General features: G+C 40.5%; 2 protein-coding genes across 14 annotated transcripts in view; one reads left to right on the forward strand and one right to left on the reverse strand.

The window, feature by feature from the left end:
* EFCAB7 (EF-hand calcium binding domain 7) overlaps positions 1-13,211 on the reverse strand; it is a 53,417-nt gene extending 40,206 nt beyond the window's left edge. For 2 of the 7 annotated variants that reach the window (XM_070078358.1, XM_008265127.4), the window contains exons 1-6: positions 13,080-13,211; positions 10,194-10,363; positions 3,670-3,881; positions 2,734-2,820; positions 1,855-2,050; positions 1,304-1,425 (exon numbers count right to left, since the gene is read on the reverse strand). In XM_070078358.1, the coding sequence (XP_069934459.1) occupies positions 1,304-1,425; positions 1,855-2,050; positions 2,734-2,820; positions 3,670-3,881; positions 10,194-10,362 (786 nt within the window). In that variant the 5' untranslated portion in view covers position 10,363; positions 13,080-13,211. Of the gene's footprint in view, positions 1-1,303; positions 1,426-1,854; positions 2,051-2,733; positions 2,821-3,669; positions 3,882-10,193; positions 10,364-12,975 lie in introns of all 7 variants that reach the window. The other 5 variants (XM_070078356.1, XM_051857672.2, XM_070078357.1 and 2 more) reach the window with 3 other exon arrangements.
* Positions 13,212-13,375: 164 nt separating this feature from the next.
* Positions 13,376-16,157, forward strand: part of ITGB3BP (integrin subunit beta 3 binding protein) — an 80,226-nt gene continuing 77,444 nt past the window's right edge. For 6 of the 7 annotated variants that reach the window (XR_007924041.2, XR_007924042.2, XR_011390678.1 and 3 more), the window contains exon 1: positions 13,376-13,577. Coding sequence is in view for 4 of the 7 variants with exons in the window: in XM_051857685.2 (XP_051713645.2) it covers positions 13,573-13,577 (5 nt within the window). In the remaining 3 variants the exon portion in view is untranslated. The remainder of the gene's footprint in view (positions 13,578-16,157) is intronic. The other variant, XM_070078377.1, reaches the window with a different exon arrangement.

A 16,157-nucleotide genomic window follows, 5' to 3' on the forward strand; every position in this document is an offset into this window, starting at 1 on the left:
CAGGTAACCAAATTATTTAACTATGTTAATTTTATTAGTATTCAATTTAGTTACAAAGTACAAACAGGTTCCATTGGTAGAAAATAATATTGTTGGAACACTAAATATTGTGTGTGAACATGTTGGACACACACACCAAATTGCTTAGGGTGTACAGATTCCTAAACAGTCTGAACAAAATTCCTTAGAGATAATGTTTTAAAATTTTAATATAGAACAAATGTCACTGTCTAGCAATTTAAAGATATAAGGGACTTCAGAGTTCAATAACAAATACAGAGTTGTTATTTGAAACAAAAATGTAGCTCTTGAGAACAATCAGTTCAGTTTTCTAACAGCAGTTATAGTATGTGGTCATAACCATTTTCCCCCCTTTTACAGAGGTCCCTAGGTGCACATTTTTAATGTATCCTAGCAGTTTCCAGTTAATGTTTTATATTTCTGTAGCTATTATTTTCTGTTGAAAGAAAACTAGTAAAGGTTGAGTCTAGAAAGGGAAAACAAAGGAAGAAGATCAATATTAACACTCTACAAATATTGACTTAGCAAAGTGACTTTCTTGTCTTTCTCTCATAGGAGTTGATATTGAATAAATGACTTATTTACAAGAAACACCCATGGAAAGCATCTGTTAAACAGAAAAAAAAATTTGCTTGTGAAGGCATATTATTAGGTAATCTACTTAGCACGTTAAAAAAGTTGAGAGTCAGGCCGGCGCCGCGGCTCACTAGGCTAATCCTCCGCCTAGCGGCGCCGGCACACCGGGTTCTAGTCCCGGTCGGGGCGCCGGATTCTGTCCCGGTTGCCCCTCTTCCAGGCCAGCCCTCTGCTGTGGCCAGGGAGTGCAGTGGAGGATGGCCCAGGTGCTTGGGCCCTGCACCCCATGGGAGACCAGGAAAAGCACCTGGCTCCTGGCTCCTGCCATCGGATCAGCGCGGTGCGCCGGCCGCAGCGCGCCGGCCGCGGCGGCCATTGGAGGGTGAACCAACGGCAAAGGAAGACCTTTCTCTCTGTCTCTCTCTCTCACTGTCCACTCTGCCTGTCAAAAAAAAAAAAATTAAAAAAAAAAAAAAAAGTTGAGAGTCATCATTTTTAAACTAAAGATTTATAATAACATTCTTATTATTTTTACTTTACAAATGTTACAACTGGCTGTGGGTAGAAATGTTGCATTCCACTTAAAAACCTCAAAGAATTACTTAACAAACATTCTTGATTATCAGAGATACTGAACAGTTATTAATAAACAATGTGAATTTTTTTTCAGAAAAAAAGTCGTATCTATTAATCTAAAATACTATACCTCTATTAAGTTTGGCTCAGTTAACTTGGGGTTCTGGTTACTGTTAGCACTCATGGTAATTGTGAGGGAAACAGATGTTTTGAAATTCCTAGTGCTTGACAGTAAAGGACTCCTGCTGCCACCTGTAACAAATAATTGATATTTAGTTTCATATTATGAAAAGTTTTCAGTAAGAGTTTGTTTCTAAATAAAGTGTAGTATAAAAGGTATATTAACTTTGTTCTCTTTGTTCTTCTTGTTGAAATAAGTTAAAAGTTTTATACTTATCAGGTTTAATGATCCTTAATTTATGGGCTACTAATAACATTCCTTACTCAATATATCATCTGAAATTTTAGTTTTCATAAAATATAATGATCCTAGCCAAGTCAAATTCCATAATAAAATTTTACTTCAATAGATTTTGACAGCTAGGTGACAAAAGTTGGATTCTCATGTGTTTCATCACCGGCAAGCTGAGATAGAAGGAAAAGTTTATCTGGATATGACCCTTCATCAGGTGGCATGTACCAATGCCTGATCAAGAAATTCTTAACATTAAAAGCAAATACCTTTATTTGAGAACATCTCCTGATTCGTTTTTCTTATGACTCTAGGTGAAGGTTTTGGTACTGGTGATGGGTCCCTTTCAAGAGTTCCCTCGATGTGGCTTCCAAACTGCTGACACTTCAGTTTGCTATCAACCTCCAGTTTGCCTAGTATAGTCTTGAGACATTGCTCATTGGTTGTCATATATAATTTACAAAACTACAGGAAATAAAAAAGTAGTCCAGTGGGTAAAACATTCAATCATACATTTGGGAGAAGGCAAATGCATAGGCAAGGGATAGACTGATAGATGGAATATATTTCCTAGTGAACTTGGTTACTCATTTTCTCGAATCAGATTGACCAGCCTCAAGTGACCTAGTGAAATGTAGCCATGATTCAATGAGGAGGTCATACTCTGAGCCAAATAAAATGTTTTACACAGAGATGTGATTTATTATTTTTTTTTACAAGACATGTGTAGACTTGCTTTTTTTCTAAATAATTTTTATGATTCTTCCATGCCAGAAAAGGTACATTTCTGAGAGCCTCTGTGTGTGTCTACATGCACACATATGTTATTTTAACATGGTTATATTATTTTTAATGTAGTCATCCAGTTACAATTGTGGGAATAACTTTCAAGTACAATGAATGCCTAATATGTAAGTAGTCATTGCCAATATTAAAAAGATGTGCTCCTATAAAAGCATTCTTCTGATATGTTTATTAGCTAATTTAAACATTTTAAATATATATATATTTATTAAAACATTACATGCTTACTATAAATACATACAATTTGTATTTGTCAATTTTACCTTAATAAAGATAGGGACAAAATTTTAAAAAATACTTTTCCTACACAGTATGCAAATTTGCATCAATATGATCTTATGTACCTTGATATAGTCAAACTTTCCATCAGCATTTACATCAGGCAAATTAATTATGGCATTTACTTCTTCTCGAGTCATCTTTTCCCCTCTCTGAAAAGAAGCCAATATTTATTGAAAAGCAACATAATTACCACTTTGTTATTCACAGAGGTAGCATAAATATTTTAACTTTTTCTGCAAGTTTGACCAGAAGGTTTCTCTAGAAATAAGGTAGTATAAATACTTCAACTTTTTCTACAAGTTTGACCAGACGATTTCTCTAGAAATCAGAGTATTATGTGAAGGAAGAATGAGAGTGTCGGGGCTGGCATTTTGGCACAGCAGCAACAGCCAGAGCTTGGGACACTCCTGGCCCAGGCCTGGTTGTTGCAGGCATTTGGGAAGGGAACCAGTGGAGGAAAGATCTGTCTCTCCCTCTATGTTACTCTGCCTTTCAAATAAATGATAAATAAATATTTTAGAAAAAGAATAAGTCTGTCATATAAAGTAAGATTTTACAATTTTATTAAATTTTGTGCAAGAACACTGAATCTCAGTTTTCTAAATTGTAGAGCAAGAGTCAGTAATAACTACTATTGTGTTTAGAGCAAAGATATTTTCTAACATTATACCAAAAAACAGAATGCATTCCAAATCTCATTTATACTTTGTTTTCCTTTCACTTAGTGCATATGGACCTATCACAGATTTTCAAAGAGTTCTGGGCAAGAAGGAATTGCATAGGAGCACAAGGGGATTGCAACATAGGCTCAATTTTATACTTTATTTTTTATTTACAAAGCACCTTTCATCTAGTAGGATCCCTAAGTACTTTATAAATAACATATATGTCATTCATTTCACCTGTCAATGAAACAGCTATTTTTAATGTGAACTTTGGACGACAAACCTAGACTTGAAGTTGTTTTGCATATTACAGAACAGTTTCATAAATCTTACCTTTGTTAGAAATTTATAAAGGTCAGTGTGTAAAATAGAGCCATCATCATTTACATCTAATTGCCTAAATGATTTTAGCAGGTCTGCTTTTGAAGTAGGTTTTTCTTTCCTTAAAATTACACAAAAATCATCAAAATTCAGTTTGGCTGTTTGAGAAGTCCAATATTTATTAATTGTCTTTTGGGATGGGTTTCTTCCTGCATGTTGAAGAACTGCCCAAGAAAACAGGTATGGTTATTGTAACATTCAGAATTGGTATTTAAATGTATTTTCTTCTAACCATTATACATGATATTAGACAAATACACACATACACCAATACCATTGCCTTTGGTGTTGAATATTTAGGGATGTCAATATATGCCTGACTTTCAGAAATAAAAATATACATATTACCAGCTAAAGATTCTTGATTTATTAATGCCAGAACTAAATAGATTGTTTCCTTTGTTGTCAATTTGGTCCTCAATGTATATGGTTTAAATAACTGGTAATCTATGATATACTTAAGAACTTTTACAGAAAAAAAAGATGGAAAATAACCATCTACTTAATTATATTGAGGTCATATGGGTAACCACAAAAGAAAAACATTATTACTTTTAAGGATCAACAGATATAGTAATGAAATGAAGAAATCATTTGTTTCAGAATATTAACAACAAGAAGGCATTACATCTAAAATTTCATCATTAGTAGAATTGCAACATTATTCATGTTCCAAGTATTAAATATATGCACGAAAATAACCCATTTGAGGAGCCGGTGCCGTGGCTCAATAGGATAATCCTCCGCCTGCGGCACCGGCACCCCAGGTTCTAGTCTCGGTTGGGGTGTCGGATTCTGTCCCGGTTGCTCCTCTTCCAGTCCAGCTCTCTGCTGTGGCCAGGTGGAGGATGGCCCAAGTGCTTGGGCCCTGCACCCGCATGGGAGACCAGGGGAAGCACCTGGCTCCTGGCTTCAGATCGGCGCGGTACACCGGCCGCAGCGGCCCTTGGGGGGTGAACAAACGGAAAATGAGGACCTTTCTCTCTGTCTCTCTCTCACTGTCCACTCTGCCTGTCAAAAATAATAATAATAATAATAATAACCCATTTGAAGTTGTGTGTCTGCTGAAAATCAAGAATGTCAACGCTGCTAGAGAAGACCATCACAGAGATACAATGGTCAAACAGCTTTTCATTATTAACCATTTCTTTATATCAATGGAAAGTTAAATAATTAATAGCAAGAAAGGCTTTGTATAATTATTTGTTGGCTGGTGTTGTGGCATAGCAGGTAAAGCCACCATCTGTAGTGCCTGCATCCCATATGGGTGCCAGTTTTGAGTCCCAGCTGCTCCATTCTTTTTTTTTTTTTTTTTTTTAAGATTATTTATTTATTTGAAAGGCAGAGCTACAGACAAGGAGAGGGAGAAACAGAGAGAGAGGTCTTCCATTCATTGGTTCACTCCCTAGATGGCCACAATGACCAGAGCTGTGCTGATCTAAAGCCAAGAGCCAGGAGTTTTTTCTGGGTTTCCCACATGGATGCAAGGGCCCAAGCACTTAGGCTACCTTCCACTGCTTTCCCAGCCATAGCAGAGAGCTGGATTGGAAGAGGAGCAGCTAGGACATGAACTGGCATCCATATGGGATGCCAGCACCGCAGATGGTGACTTAGCCCACTATGCCACAGTGCTAGCCCCTGCTCCATTTCTGATCCAGCTCTCTGCTATGGCTTGGGGAAGCAGTAGAAGATGGCCCAACTTCTTGGGCCCCTGCACCTGCATGAGAAACTCGGAAGAATCTCCTGGCTCCTAGTTTTTGGATCAGTGCACCTCTGGCCATTGCAGCCATCTGGGGAATAAACCAGTGGATGGAAGAACTCCCTCTCTGTCTCTGCCTCTGTCTCTCTTTAACTCTGCCTTTCAAATAAATAAATAAATCTTTTAAAAAATTGTATTTATTGTACACTATAGTATAATGGTTTTCAAAAAATATAGTTTGTAAAGTTGAACACAAGTATTTTGGTAGTCTGAAATAAATTTCTGCATATTAAGACATAACTCTCGGCCGGCGCCGCGGCTCACTAGGCTAATCCTCCACCTTGCGGCGCCGGCACACCGGGTTCTAGTCCCGGTCGGGGCACCGGATTCTGTCCCGGTTGCCCCTCTTCCAGGCCAGCTCTCTGCTGTGGCCAGGGAGTACAGTGGAGGATGTCCCAAGTGCTTGGGCCCTGCACCCCATGGGAGACCAGGAAAAGCACCTGGCTCCTGCCATCGGATCAGCGCAGCGTGCCGGCCGTGGCGGCCACTGGAGGGTGAACCAACAGCAAAGGAAGAACTTTCTCTCTGTCTCTCTCTCACTGTCCACTCTGTCAAAAAATAAATAAAAAATAAAAAAAAATTAAAAAAGACATAACTCTCTGAAATGAACCAATAGTAAGTTTTCCTAAGCACCACAGAAGGAATTAACAGAATTTTAAATGGTATTAACTGTCTTAAAGGATGCTACAAAATCCCTTTATAAAACCTTATGTTGCATATTTTCAACTTAGATGGGAATTCACAACATCTGTGAATTATAAATCAGCATTCAGAAAATGATAATCTGGATAATCTACAATTTAATATAATAAGAATAAAAAAATTCAGCTATCATTCAGGAAATGGAAACCAGATCAGGGTAATAAACACAGACAGTTGTGAGTCAGTTACATTAGGCATTTACTGTGCACAAGCATAATATAGGGTGATATTTTTTCAGAAATACAAACTAATTTCAAAGAAGTTATACAATCAGAATAGGAAGTCTATATCTGAAGTATAAAATTGCTATTTTTGGTTATGACTTATGGTTCTATAACATATTAGCAGTCTAATGGTAAAAAGAAATTTTCTATCCAGGTTATGCCAGTGCATTGAGTTGATAACTTTAAGTTAACAGAAGTTACAGCTGTAATAATTACCAACTTCCATTCACCTATAAAGCCTCTATGCAAATTCGGAGCATTGGATATAAGGTATTTTTTTATTCCCACAGGTCTATTTTACATATAGACAATATCTCAGATTACATGCTGCCCTAAGAACAAAAGATAAGCATTTTGCCTAGTATGTAGATGATGCCTTAATTAATCTATTAATACAACCAGAGAAATGCCATGTGTATTTCAGGATTCCATCCCCAGCCAACTCCCACACTTTAAAAGCAGGGAATATAAGTAGACTCTTTTTTTTTTTAATTATTTAATTATTTATTTATTTATTTTTGACAGGCAGAATGGACAGTGAGAGAGAGAGACAGAGAGAAAGGTCTTCCTTTTAGCCGTTGGTTCACCCTCCAATGGCTGCCGCGGCCGGCGCACTGCGACCAGCGTACCGCGCTGATCCAAAGGCAGGAGCCAGGTGCTTCTCCTGGTCTCCCATGCGAGTGCAGGGCCCAAGCACTTGGGCCATCCTCCACTGTACTCCCGGGCCACAGCAGAGAGCTGGCCTGGAAGAGGGGCAATCGGGACAGAATCCGGCGCCCCGACCGGGACTAGAGCCTGGTGTGCCGGCGCCAAAGGCAGAGGATTAGCCTATTGAGCCGCGGCGCCAGCCTATAAGTAGACTCTAAATGAATCTGTAATTTGACAATTCAGAATTCACATGAAAGAAAATGCTCCTGCTGGTCCCACTTCGGGGAAATAGGCATGTAATTCTTTCCCATGAGTGACACTTCAGCATATATTTGTTGCTGGCTTCAGTAACAAAGACAAAATTGTTTAAAAAAATGTTTTAAATTACAAAAAAGCAACTTTCTCAGGAAAAAAATCCTATGCCAAAACTCATACTCAATAAGAAGATATCCCTGTATTTAGGAAGTTGATATAATCTAGTAATGACTAACTTGAATCTCAAAGTTTAGAATTATTTAAAGTCTATGAAATTTGATGATAGTTAAAATATGTGTAACTGTGCATGCATAAATGTTGACACACTGATCTTTTGCCAGGGTTTACTGTAAACTTTGACTTGAGTCTTCATCTATATTATTTAAAAATTGACAAAAAGGAACTTCAAAGTTCTGGTAATGGCACTGCTCCATTTAGCCTTAAAATGGAAATGTCAGAGCATATGTTATGTGCATAAGTAGTAGAAGGAAATAGAAGAAAGACAACAAAGAAAGACATCACTGATTAACATTACTCCTCTTTCAAACCAGAGTATCTGAAATAAATTGTTACAGTGTTACAAAGAATATTGTACCATAAAACCAAAATCATACATAAACCCTTTAGAGACAAACGTAGCATTGTTACCTTCCCAGATTAATTTCATAAGACTGACAGCACTTTAGTAATACATTCTCATTGACTCAAAAACTAAACAGAGCAGCAGAGTACATGTTCACCTTTTTAAAAAAAGATGTATTTATTTGAAAGGCAGAGTGACAGAGACAGACAGAAAGACAAGAGATCTTCCATCTGCTGGTTCACTCTCCAAATGGTCACAACAGGTAAAGTCGAGCCAGGCTGAAGCCAAGAGCCTGGAACTCCTTCCAGGTCTCCCACGTGAGTGGCAGGGGCCCAAGCACCTGGACCATCTTCCACTGCCAGATCAGAAGTGGAGCAGCCAGGACTCATAATCAGCACTGTGAGATGGGATGCTGGCATTGCTAGCAGCAGATTAAACTGCTGTGTCACAACACCAGCTGCATGTTAAATTTTTAGACTTAGCAGATCCATTATCCCAGTCCATTCTCAAAAGAAAATAAAGAGAAAAAAAATCTCAGATATTTTGTAAATAATGGCAGTGTCTCTCCCTCCCTGTCATTCTGCGTTTCAAATAAAAAAACCAAATATTTTAAATAATTCTATTTGTCTATATCATTTAGTGCATATTAATAAAATACTATCACTTAAAATTCAAAATGTAATATTATGCTAAATTTAAAATAATGTAAGTCAAGGTAAAAGTAAACATTATTTGAAAAACTGCTTTAGTCGTATGTTTTTAAATTATTTGACAAATATCTTTTATTTACACATCAAATAACTGTTAATGTTTGCAATTCTCATATTCTCAAAATGGAATTCTTCTAAAAGAGAAATTACTGCATACAAACCTAAGACACTGCTGCAGAAATATGTCAGAGTTTGAGATTAAGGAAGCTATTTCTAAAGTTGGTAAAATGGCTCAATCTCTCTTCCTGCAAGGAGATCACCTTGGATGAAACAGAAGGAGCAGTCAGTTATCTGGTATTGCTTCTCTCCGGTGACTCAGGACCTCCTGACATTTGATACCTCTAGCAAGGACCAAATTCAGTGGTTTGGGGGAGATTTGTAACCAGAAGAATTTAAAACTGTGGTGATCAGAGCTGGCATTGTGGTGTAGCGGATAAAGCCATATGGGTGCCGGTTAGAGACCTAGGGTTTTTCTGCTTTCAGTCCAGCTCCCTGCTATGGCCTGGGAAAGCAGCAGAAGACGGCTCAAGTGCTTGGGCCCCTGCACCCATGTGGGAGATCCAGAGGAAGCTCCTGGCTTCTGGCTTCCAATTGGCCCAGGCCCAGCCATCACAGCCAATTGGGGAGTGAACCAGTGGATAGAAGATCTCTCCTTCTCTCTGTGTGTCTCTTCCCCTCTTTCTATAACTGTAACTTTCAAATCAATCAATCAATCAGTCTTTAGAAAAGAAAAAATTGGAGAACAGCAATAAGTGATTCTCCCCCACCAAAACAAAACACATGAAACAAACAATAACAAAAAAATAAAAACCTCAGAATCCTTATTCTCATTTAAAAATTTACTTATCTCTAAATAATTTTACAGTCACTCAACCCATTTTTATGTATCCTTTATGTCTTCCTCAGTATAGGTAAAATTCAGACCAGTGATTCAGATGCCATAAATATTTACATTCTAATATTGTGAATCTTAAAGCACCAAAATGAGAATTTAAAAAATATTTTAAGCATGGGCCGGCGCCGCGGCTCACTAGGCTAATCCTCCGCCTGCGGCGCCAGCACCCCGGGTTCTAGCCCCGGTTGGGGCGCCGGATTCTGTCCCAGTTGCTCCTCTTCCAGGCCAGCTCTCTGCTGTGGCCCGGGAGTGCAGTGGAGGATGGCCCAAGTGCTTGGACCCTGCACCCCATGGAAGACCAGGAGAAGCTGCTGGCTCCTGGATTAAGATGGCACGGCGCACTGGCCGTAGCAGCCATTTGGGGAGTGAACCAGTGGAAAAAGGAAGACCTTTCGCTCTCTCTTACTGTCTAACTCTGCCTGTCAGAAAAATTAAAAAATTAAAAAAAAATTTTTTAAGCAAGCAATAATTGATGGAAGCTTTAAATATGTCAATCCAGTCTATACACATTAGAAGTTTTATTTTGAAGTTTCTAGAACATGTAAGTATATAAAATGGCATAATAGCTTACTGCACTTCCATTGCTCTAGTTAGTTTAAGAAATTGGAATAATTCAATAATGTAATTCTAACTAGAGTATTTCTGAATTACAAACTTTCAACCAATAAGACAGAAAGATTCAAAATTTAAAAGACTGTACCTAAGTATAGTTGATCTTTAGAAATAATGTTTTCTAAGCTGCTTTTGAAGACTGTTAAGTAGGCAGCTCTGCAGTTCATATAAAATATCTTCTCTTCAGTTAATGAGTATTTCTTTGTTCGAGGACTCTGACTGGGAAAAGCTGCACCACTTCCCGGACTGTCGGCCATTCTATTAGAAAATCATTCAAAAATCTGTTTTAGTCAAATGTTAATTGCCTAAAATGCAAATGTCAACACACCTTTCAAATGCTGAGGGAACAAGATATTTAAAAGCTGTTATATGTGGGGAAAATTTATAATACATATATGGAAAAATAGACATGAAAATTTTTATATATGGAAGAACAAGATGAAAGCTGTGTACAGTGAGTGAAAGAATTACCACAGGATAAACTAGAGTAAGCCTTTAGCAGCTGACTTCTAACTTTATATATATTCAAATACACAAGGGTACCCCAGCATGTCTGTGGAAAAAATAGAATTAGAAGATAATGATATTTTCCATAAACTTTGTGAAGACCTTTCCTACACACACATATATGTATGTGTACATATACATATACATATATATATATATACAGTTGTTGCTCAAGTATATGAGAACACCCAAAAAACAAAAACATAATATTACACAAAAGAAGAATCACAGGACAGGCCAGCACCGTGGCTCACTTGGTTAATCCTCCGCCTGCGACGCAGACACCCCGGGTTCTAGTCCCAGTTGCTCCTCTTCCAGTCCAGCTCTCTGCTGTGGCCCTTGGAAGGCAGTGGAGGATGGCCCAAGTGCTTGGGCCCTGCACCCGCATGGGAGACCAGGAGGAAGCACCTGGCTCCTGGTTTCGGATTGGCACAGCACCGGCCGTGGCGGCCATTAGGGAAGGAAGGAAGACCTTTCTCTCTGTCTCTCTCTCTCACTCTCACTGTCTATAACTCTACCTGTCAAATAAAAAAAAAAGAATCACAGGACAAAGGAAAGTGTACATTTATGCTCCCAAAATAAGAGGTCAACTAAATCAGACTCTTCACAGAGTTAAGAGGGTTAAATCAATTAATACATGTGCAGCATACAGCACACTGTCTGGCACATAACAAATGCTAAACAAACTGGAGACAGCGTGAAACTCACAATAATGCCAAGTCAAATAGAAGATGATTGGCAGGTGACACCCATCCTTCACTGGATCAACCAGATGGTTTCATGAACATCTGGATTACCAAGCCCCACATTTCCAGTAATGGAATTTTTAGAAGTCCTATTTAGAGCATTGCCATGGGGCTTACTATTTTCTTTTACTAATATTATTTTAGGTTTATATAATATCTCTGCTCATAAGAGCTTAAATATTTTTCATACATCTTGTGTTATCCCTACTACAGTGGTCAGGTGGTTTTTGTCCATTTTACAGATCAAGAAACTGCGGAACAGAGATGCCACCCTCCTAGTAGTAAGTGGCAGAAGGCTGTAGATTTCAATAACAGCTTCTTCGTTGTTAATGTGGATGATGATTATCGAACAATGGTTACTATGAGCTAATAAATTACGGTGAGGGGAGGCATGGTGTCCCAGTAGGCTAAGCTGCCACTTGGGACTGTAGCACCCCATATGGAGTGCTTGGGATCAACTCCTGCCTCTGCTTCTGACCCAGCTTCCTGCTAATGTACTTGGGAGGCAGCAGATGATAACCCAAAGACTTAGTTTCCTGTCACCTATGTGTGAGATCCACATGGCATTTCTGGCTCCCAGCTTCATCCTTCCCAGCCCAGCCCAGCCCTACCTGTTGTGGTTAGTTAGGGAGTGAGCCAGGGGGTGGGTGGAAGATCCTCTCTGCCACTGCCTTTCAAATAAATAAATAGTCTTTTTAGAAAATGGTGCTGGTTGTTTAACAGCTTCCAACATGACTTTATCCAGCTTTGACTTCTAACATACATTCCAGGCTGACGAACTGAATATTTCAAGTTCAAAAATAAGATGACACAGGTAGGGTCCCCTTCAGGACTCATTGGATTCCTACTCAGGAGGCCTAAATCACTTGCACCTTCTTGAATTATATAGGTCTTTTACACTTGGGAAAGAAAGATAATAATTGCTTATCACGGATGAAGTACCCTATTTATAATACACAGACTGCCTGCCTGACACTTTCATCTTACACCAGATTTAGAAGGACCCCATAGGGATGTGGTGTCACAGTCTGGTTACTACAAATTGGTATCACTGTAATTAAGCATCCGAGTTCTAAACACATAGGAGCACACGCATATCCTCACAAATGTGAAAGAAAACTGTGCAACAAGGAAGGGAGAACGGATGGTCGCTGCACAGCGATTTTAAAATACAAGGATTTTCAAGAATCGTCTTCACCATAGTCTTTCCCAATAAGGTAAAACTCCCACACGTGGAAATGCCACGGTAGAAGTGTTCCAGAATTCTGTTCTTTCCCTTTCTGCGATGAGAGACTACACGGAAGCTTAATTAAATATGTAATTGCACCCCTCGGGCTTGGAAACCTCCTTTATGTAAAACTCCAACCAGAGACCGAGACAGGGGCCCAGAGAGTACATCGCAGCTAACGGCTACATAAATAATCAGGCACACACAATGGCAGGAAAAATAAACTGTCTAGGAGCGCCTACGGCTTGCGAAGGGCCCCGTGCAAACAGCCATCCAAGTCGCCGTCCCTACGCGCCGAAAAGGGTCCCCAGCTAATCTCGGGCAACCTCGCGAGCTCGCTCTCGGTTCCGCGGGGCGTAAAACTGCGATCCCGCGTACACTTCGCGTACCTACTCGGACCAAGTGTTAGACCAGGAAAAGAAGCCGGTGGGAGAAGACGCAGCCGCACAGTGAGACGCAGACGAGTGAGGAGATGGAGACAGCGGTTCGCTACCTAATGCCAGCTCACAAACGAGGAGTCTCAGCCCATTCTTTCCGGTGATCCCGCGATCGTCTCTGGGCCGCCGGGCAGACAGCGGCCTTTCTCCAATCACCATGGCAACGGCACTTCGCCGCCACCGGAAATAAGATGCAGAGCACCTCCACGAATGCTCCGGCTAGAAATCTAGCGGTGGTTGATCCCGAGCGAACAGAGACGGCTGTATCTGTTCTCCGGGAGGTACCATGGCCAGAGGAGTAGCAGAAGGTTCTGTGCTTCACTCTGGAGGGAGCGGCTGAGGTCATGGGCCTAAACTCCCCACACGCCCACCCATTCCTCGCACACACTCGGATCCTTTCTCGCTGGGAGAGTGTTTCCGGAGGGTCCGCGTTCGGTGGGACACACACAGTCCAGTCCCCGCCCGCCCGCGCTTTTCGTGCTGTGTCTTGGCTGCGGAGCGTTCTCGGCTGGTCCTGCTAGTGGCGGTGGTGCGTCTTTGGATCTCAGAATGCCGTAGGTATCTCCTCCCTAGGTTTTACTGTCTTTGAGGTCCCTCTGTGAAGAAGAGTAGATATTATGCGGCTCCACTAGCCTTTTTGTTTTCCTAATTTTTTTTCCTGAGTAAAAATTGTCGCCAGTTGTCAACCGTTCCCGGTGTTTGTGTCCTCAAAGGACTTGAACTCCACGCTAGTCTATTTCAGCACTGTTTCTCCAAGGCTTTTGACAGATGTAGGGTGTGTGCTGTAATTAGGTGATGTCTCACTTGAAATGATTTTTAAGAAGTTAATTTCCTGAAGATCGGGCAAGGTCGACTGGAACATCCCCGTAGAATCGGGAGGCCCTGCAGTACCTAGATTAGGGTAGTGGATTCATATAAACTCGTGGCAGCAGAATGCACGACTTGGGTCTGAATACTTGAATCCCAGTGAAGATTCTTTCACTGTTGAGTCCGTCACTTTTCAACTCCGCCTCCGGTTTGCTTACTGATAAGAAGAAAATTGCACTGAATGATTTCTCAATTCCCATCCAGCCCGAATAATGTGGTCATTGAGAATGACCAAAGCGGGAATAGGCATTGTGCTGCGTAATTTTCATTTTGTTATCCCAACCCCTCCTCCGTCTTCTATTGAGATGAATAAAACACAGTTGCTGCCCTACAGAAACTTAAACGAAAAAGAAACGGAGTCCCTAAAGAACGTAGCGGGCAGGAGTGGATGTCGAACTCGGGCAATGGTTTTCTGACTGCTCCTTGTTCCCAGGCTGACTTAGGTCCCACCGCGAGAGGAATCTGTTCCTTTGTTATTTTCAAAATAGAGTAAAATTTATAATAAAATGGTGGGGGAAAATTTATATCAGATACTGGTATGAAAGGTGCAGAAATAATAGCCTGCATGTATTGAATCTTTAATTATCACCTAGGAACAGTGTTTAGCAATTTGGTCTCATTGAAGGTAGGGACTACAATTATCAACACAGATAAGGAAGCTGTGCACCTAATATAGTGTTGTGCACACAGCTATTAAAAAATATGTTTTTCTTATACTCTTGAAAGTTACAGGCTGAGAGATTTTCCTTTCCCTAGATTTAAGCAAAAAGACTTATTTTTTATTGCTGAATTAGAATAATCAGCCAATAGCCACGTACCCAAAGCTGCAAAGAGAATGCAACAAACAAAAAATTCCAAGTTAGGAACACAGTGAAGAAAACTGGTGTGTATTTGCTTCACAAGGGCATACCAGTAGATACATGTTGTGTTAGAAGAGTTTGAGAATCTTAAAATTGAGGTTGACATCTCACTTATGAGATGAGTAACTTATGAGAGAGTATGATCTAACCTGTTTTTAATTTCTTTGAACCTTTTCACGAACAAATTTTACTAGAATAATGAATAGTTGTGGAAATATACATATATATATATCCTAAAAGAATCGAAAATGAATAGGAGAGAGTAAATGTCCAATGACAGTAGAGTGGATGGATGTTTCTTAAAAATATTAAGTGAAAGAAACAATTTATTGAAAACTACATGTAGTATATCATTTCTGTAAAACTTAAGAAGCAAAAATAACCCTGTTATTTAGAGTTCTGTGCCCATTAAGATTATGAACAAAAACAAAAATGATAAATATAGCATTCAGTTTAATGGTTGCCTTCATGGGGAAGCAGATGGGGTAAAAGATGGAATATGCAGTTGTACTCCATTTGGTAATGATCTAATTACTAAATTTTGTGGTGTGTTTGTGCTTTTTTTTTTTTTAAGATTTATTTATTTGAAAGTCAGAGTTACACAGAGAGAGAGAGAGAGAAAAAGAGGTCTTATATCCTCTGGTCTTATATCCGCTGGTTCACTCCCCAATTGGTCTCAATGGCCGGAACTGTGCCGATTCAAAGCCAGGAACCAGGAGCTTCTTCTGGGTCTCCCACATGAGTGCAGGGGCCGAAGTACTTGGGCCATCCTCCACTGCACTCCCTGGCCACAGCAGAGAGCTGGCCTGGAAGAGGGGCAACCGGGTGCCCCAACCGGGACTAGAACCCAGTGTGCCGGCGCCGCAAGGTGGAGGATTAGCCTAGTGAGCCGCGGTGCCGGCCAAGATTTATTTATTTATTTATGAAAGAGTTAAGCAGGGCAGAGGGAGAGAGAAAGAGAGGTCTTCCATCCTCTGGTTCACTCCCCAGGTGGTCGCAATGGCCAGAGCTGTGCCCATCTGAAGCCAGGAGCTTCGTCCAGGACACCCCACAGGGTGCTGGGGCCCAAGGGTTTGGGCCATCTTCTGTTGCTTTCCCAGGCCATAGCAGAGAGCTGGATCAGAAGTGGAGCAGCTGGGTCTCAAACCGGCGCCCATATGGGATGCAGGCACTGGCACTGAAGGGAGTTTTCTTTTTCATTTTTCTTTTGACAGGCAGAGTGGAGAGAGAGAGAGAGACAGAGAGAAAGGTCTTCCTTTGCCGTTGGTTCATCCTCCAATGGCCACCGCGGCCGGTGCGCTGCAGCTGGCGCACTGCGCTGATCCGATGGCAGGAGCCAGGTACTTCTCCTGGTCTCCCATGGGGTGCAGGGCCCAAGCACTTGGGCCATCCTCCACTGCACTCCCT

This window comes from Oryctolagus cuniculus, chromosome 7, assembly GCF_964237555.1.
Source record: "Oryctolagus cuniculus chromosome 7, mOryCun1.1, whole genome shotgun sequence".
In the NCBI taxonomy this organism is placed as follows: Eukaryota; Metazoa; Chordata; class Mammalia; order Lagomorpha; family Leporidae; genus Oryctolagus; species Oryctolagus cuniculus.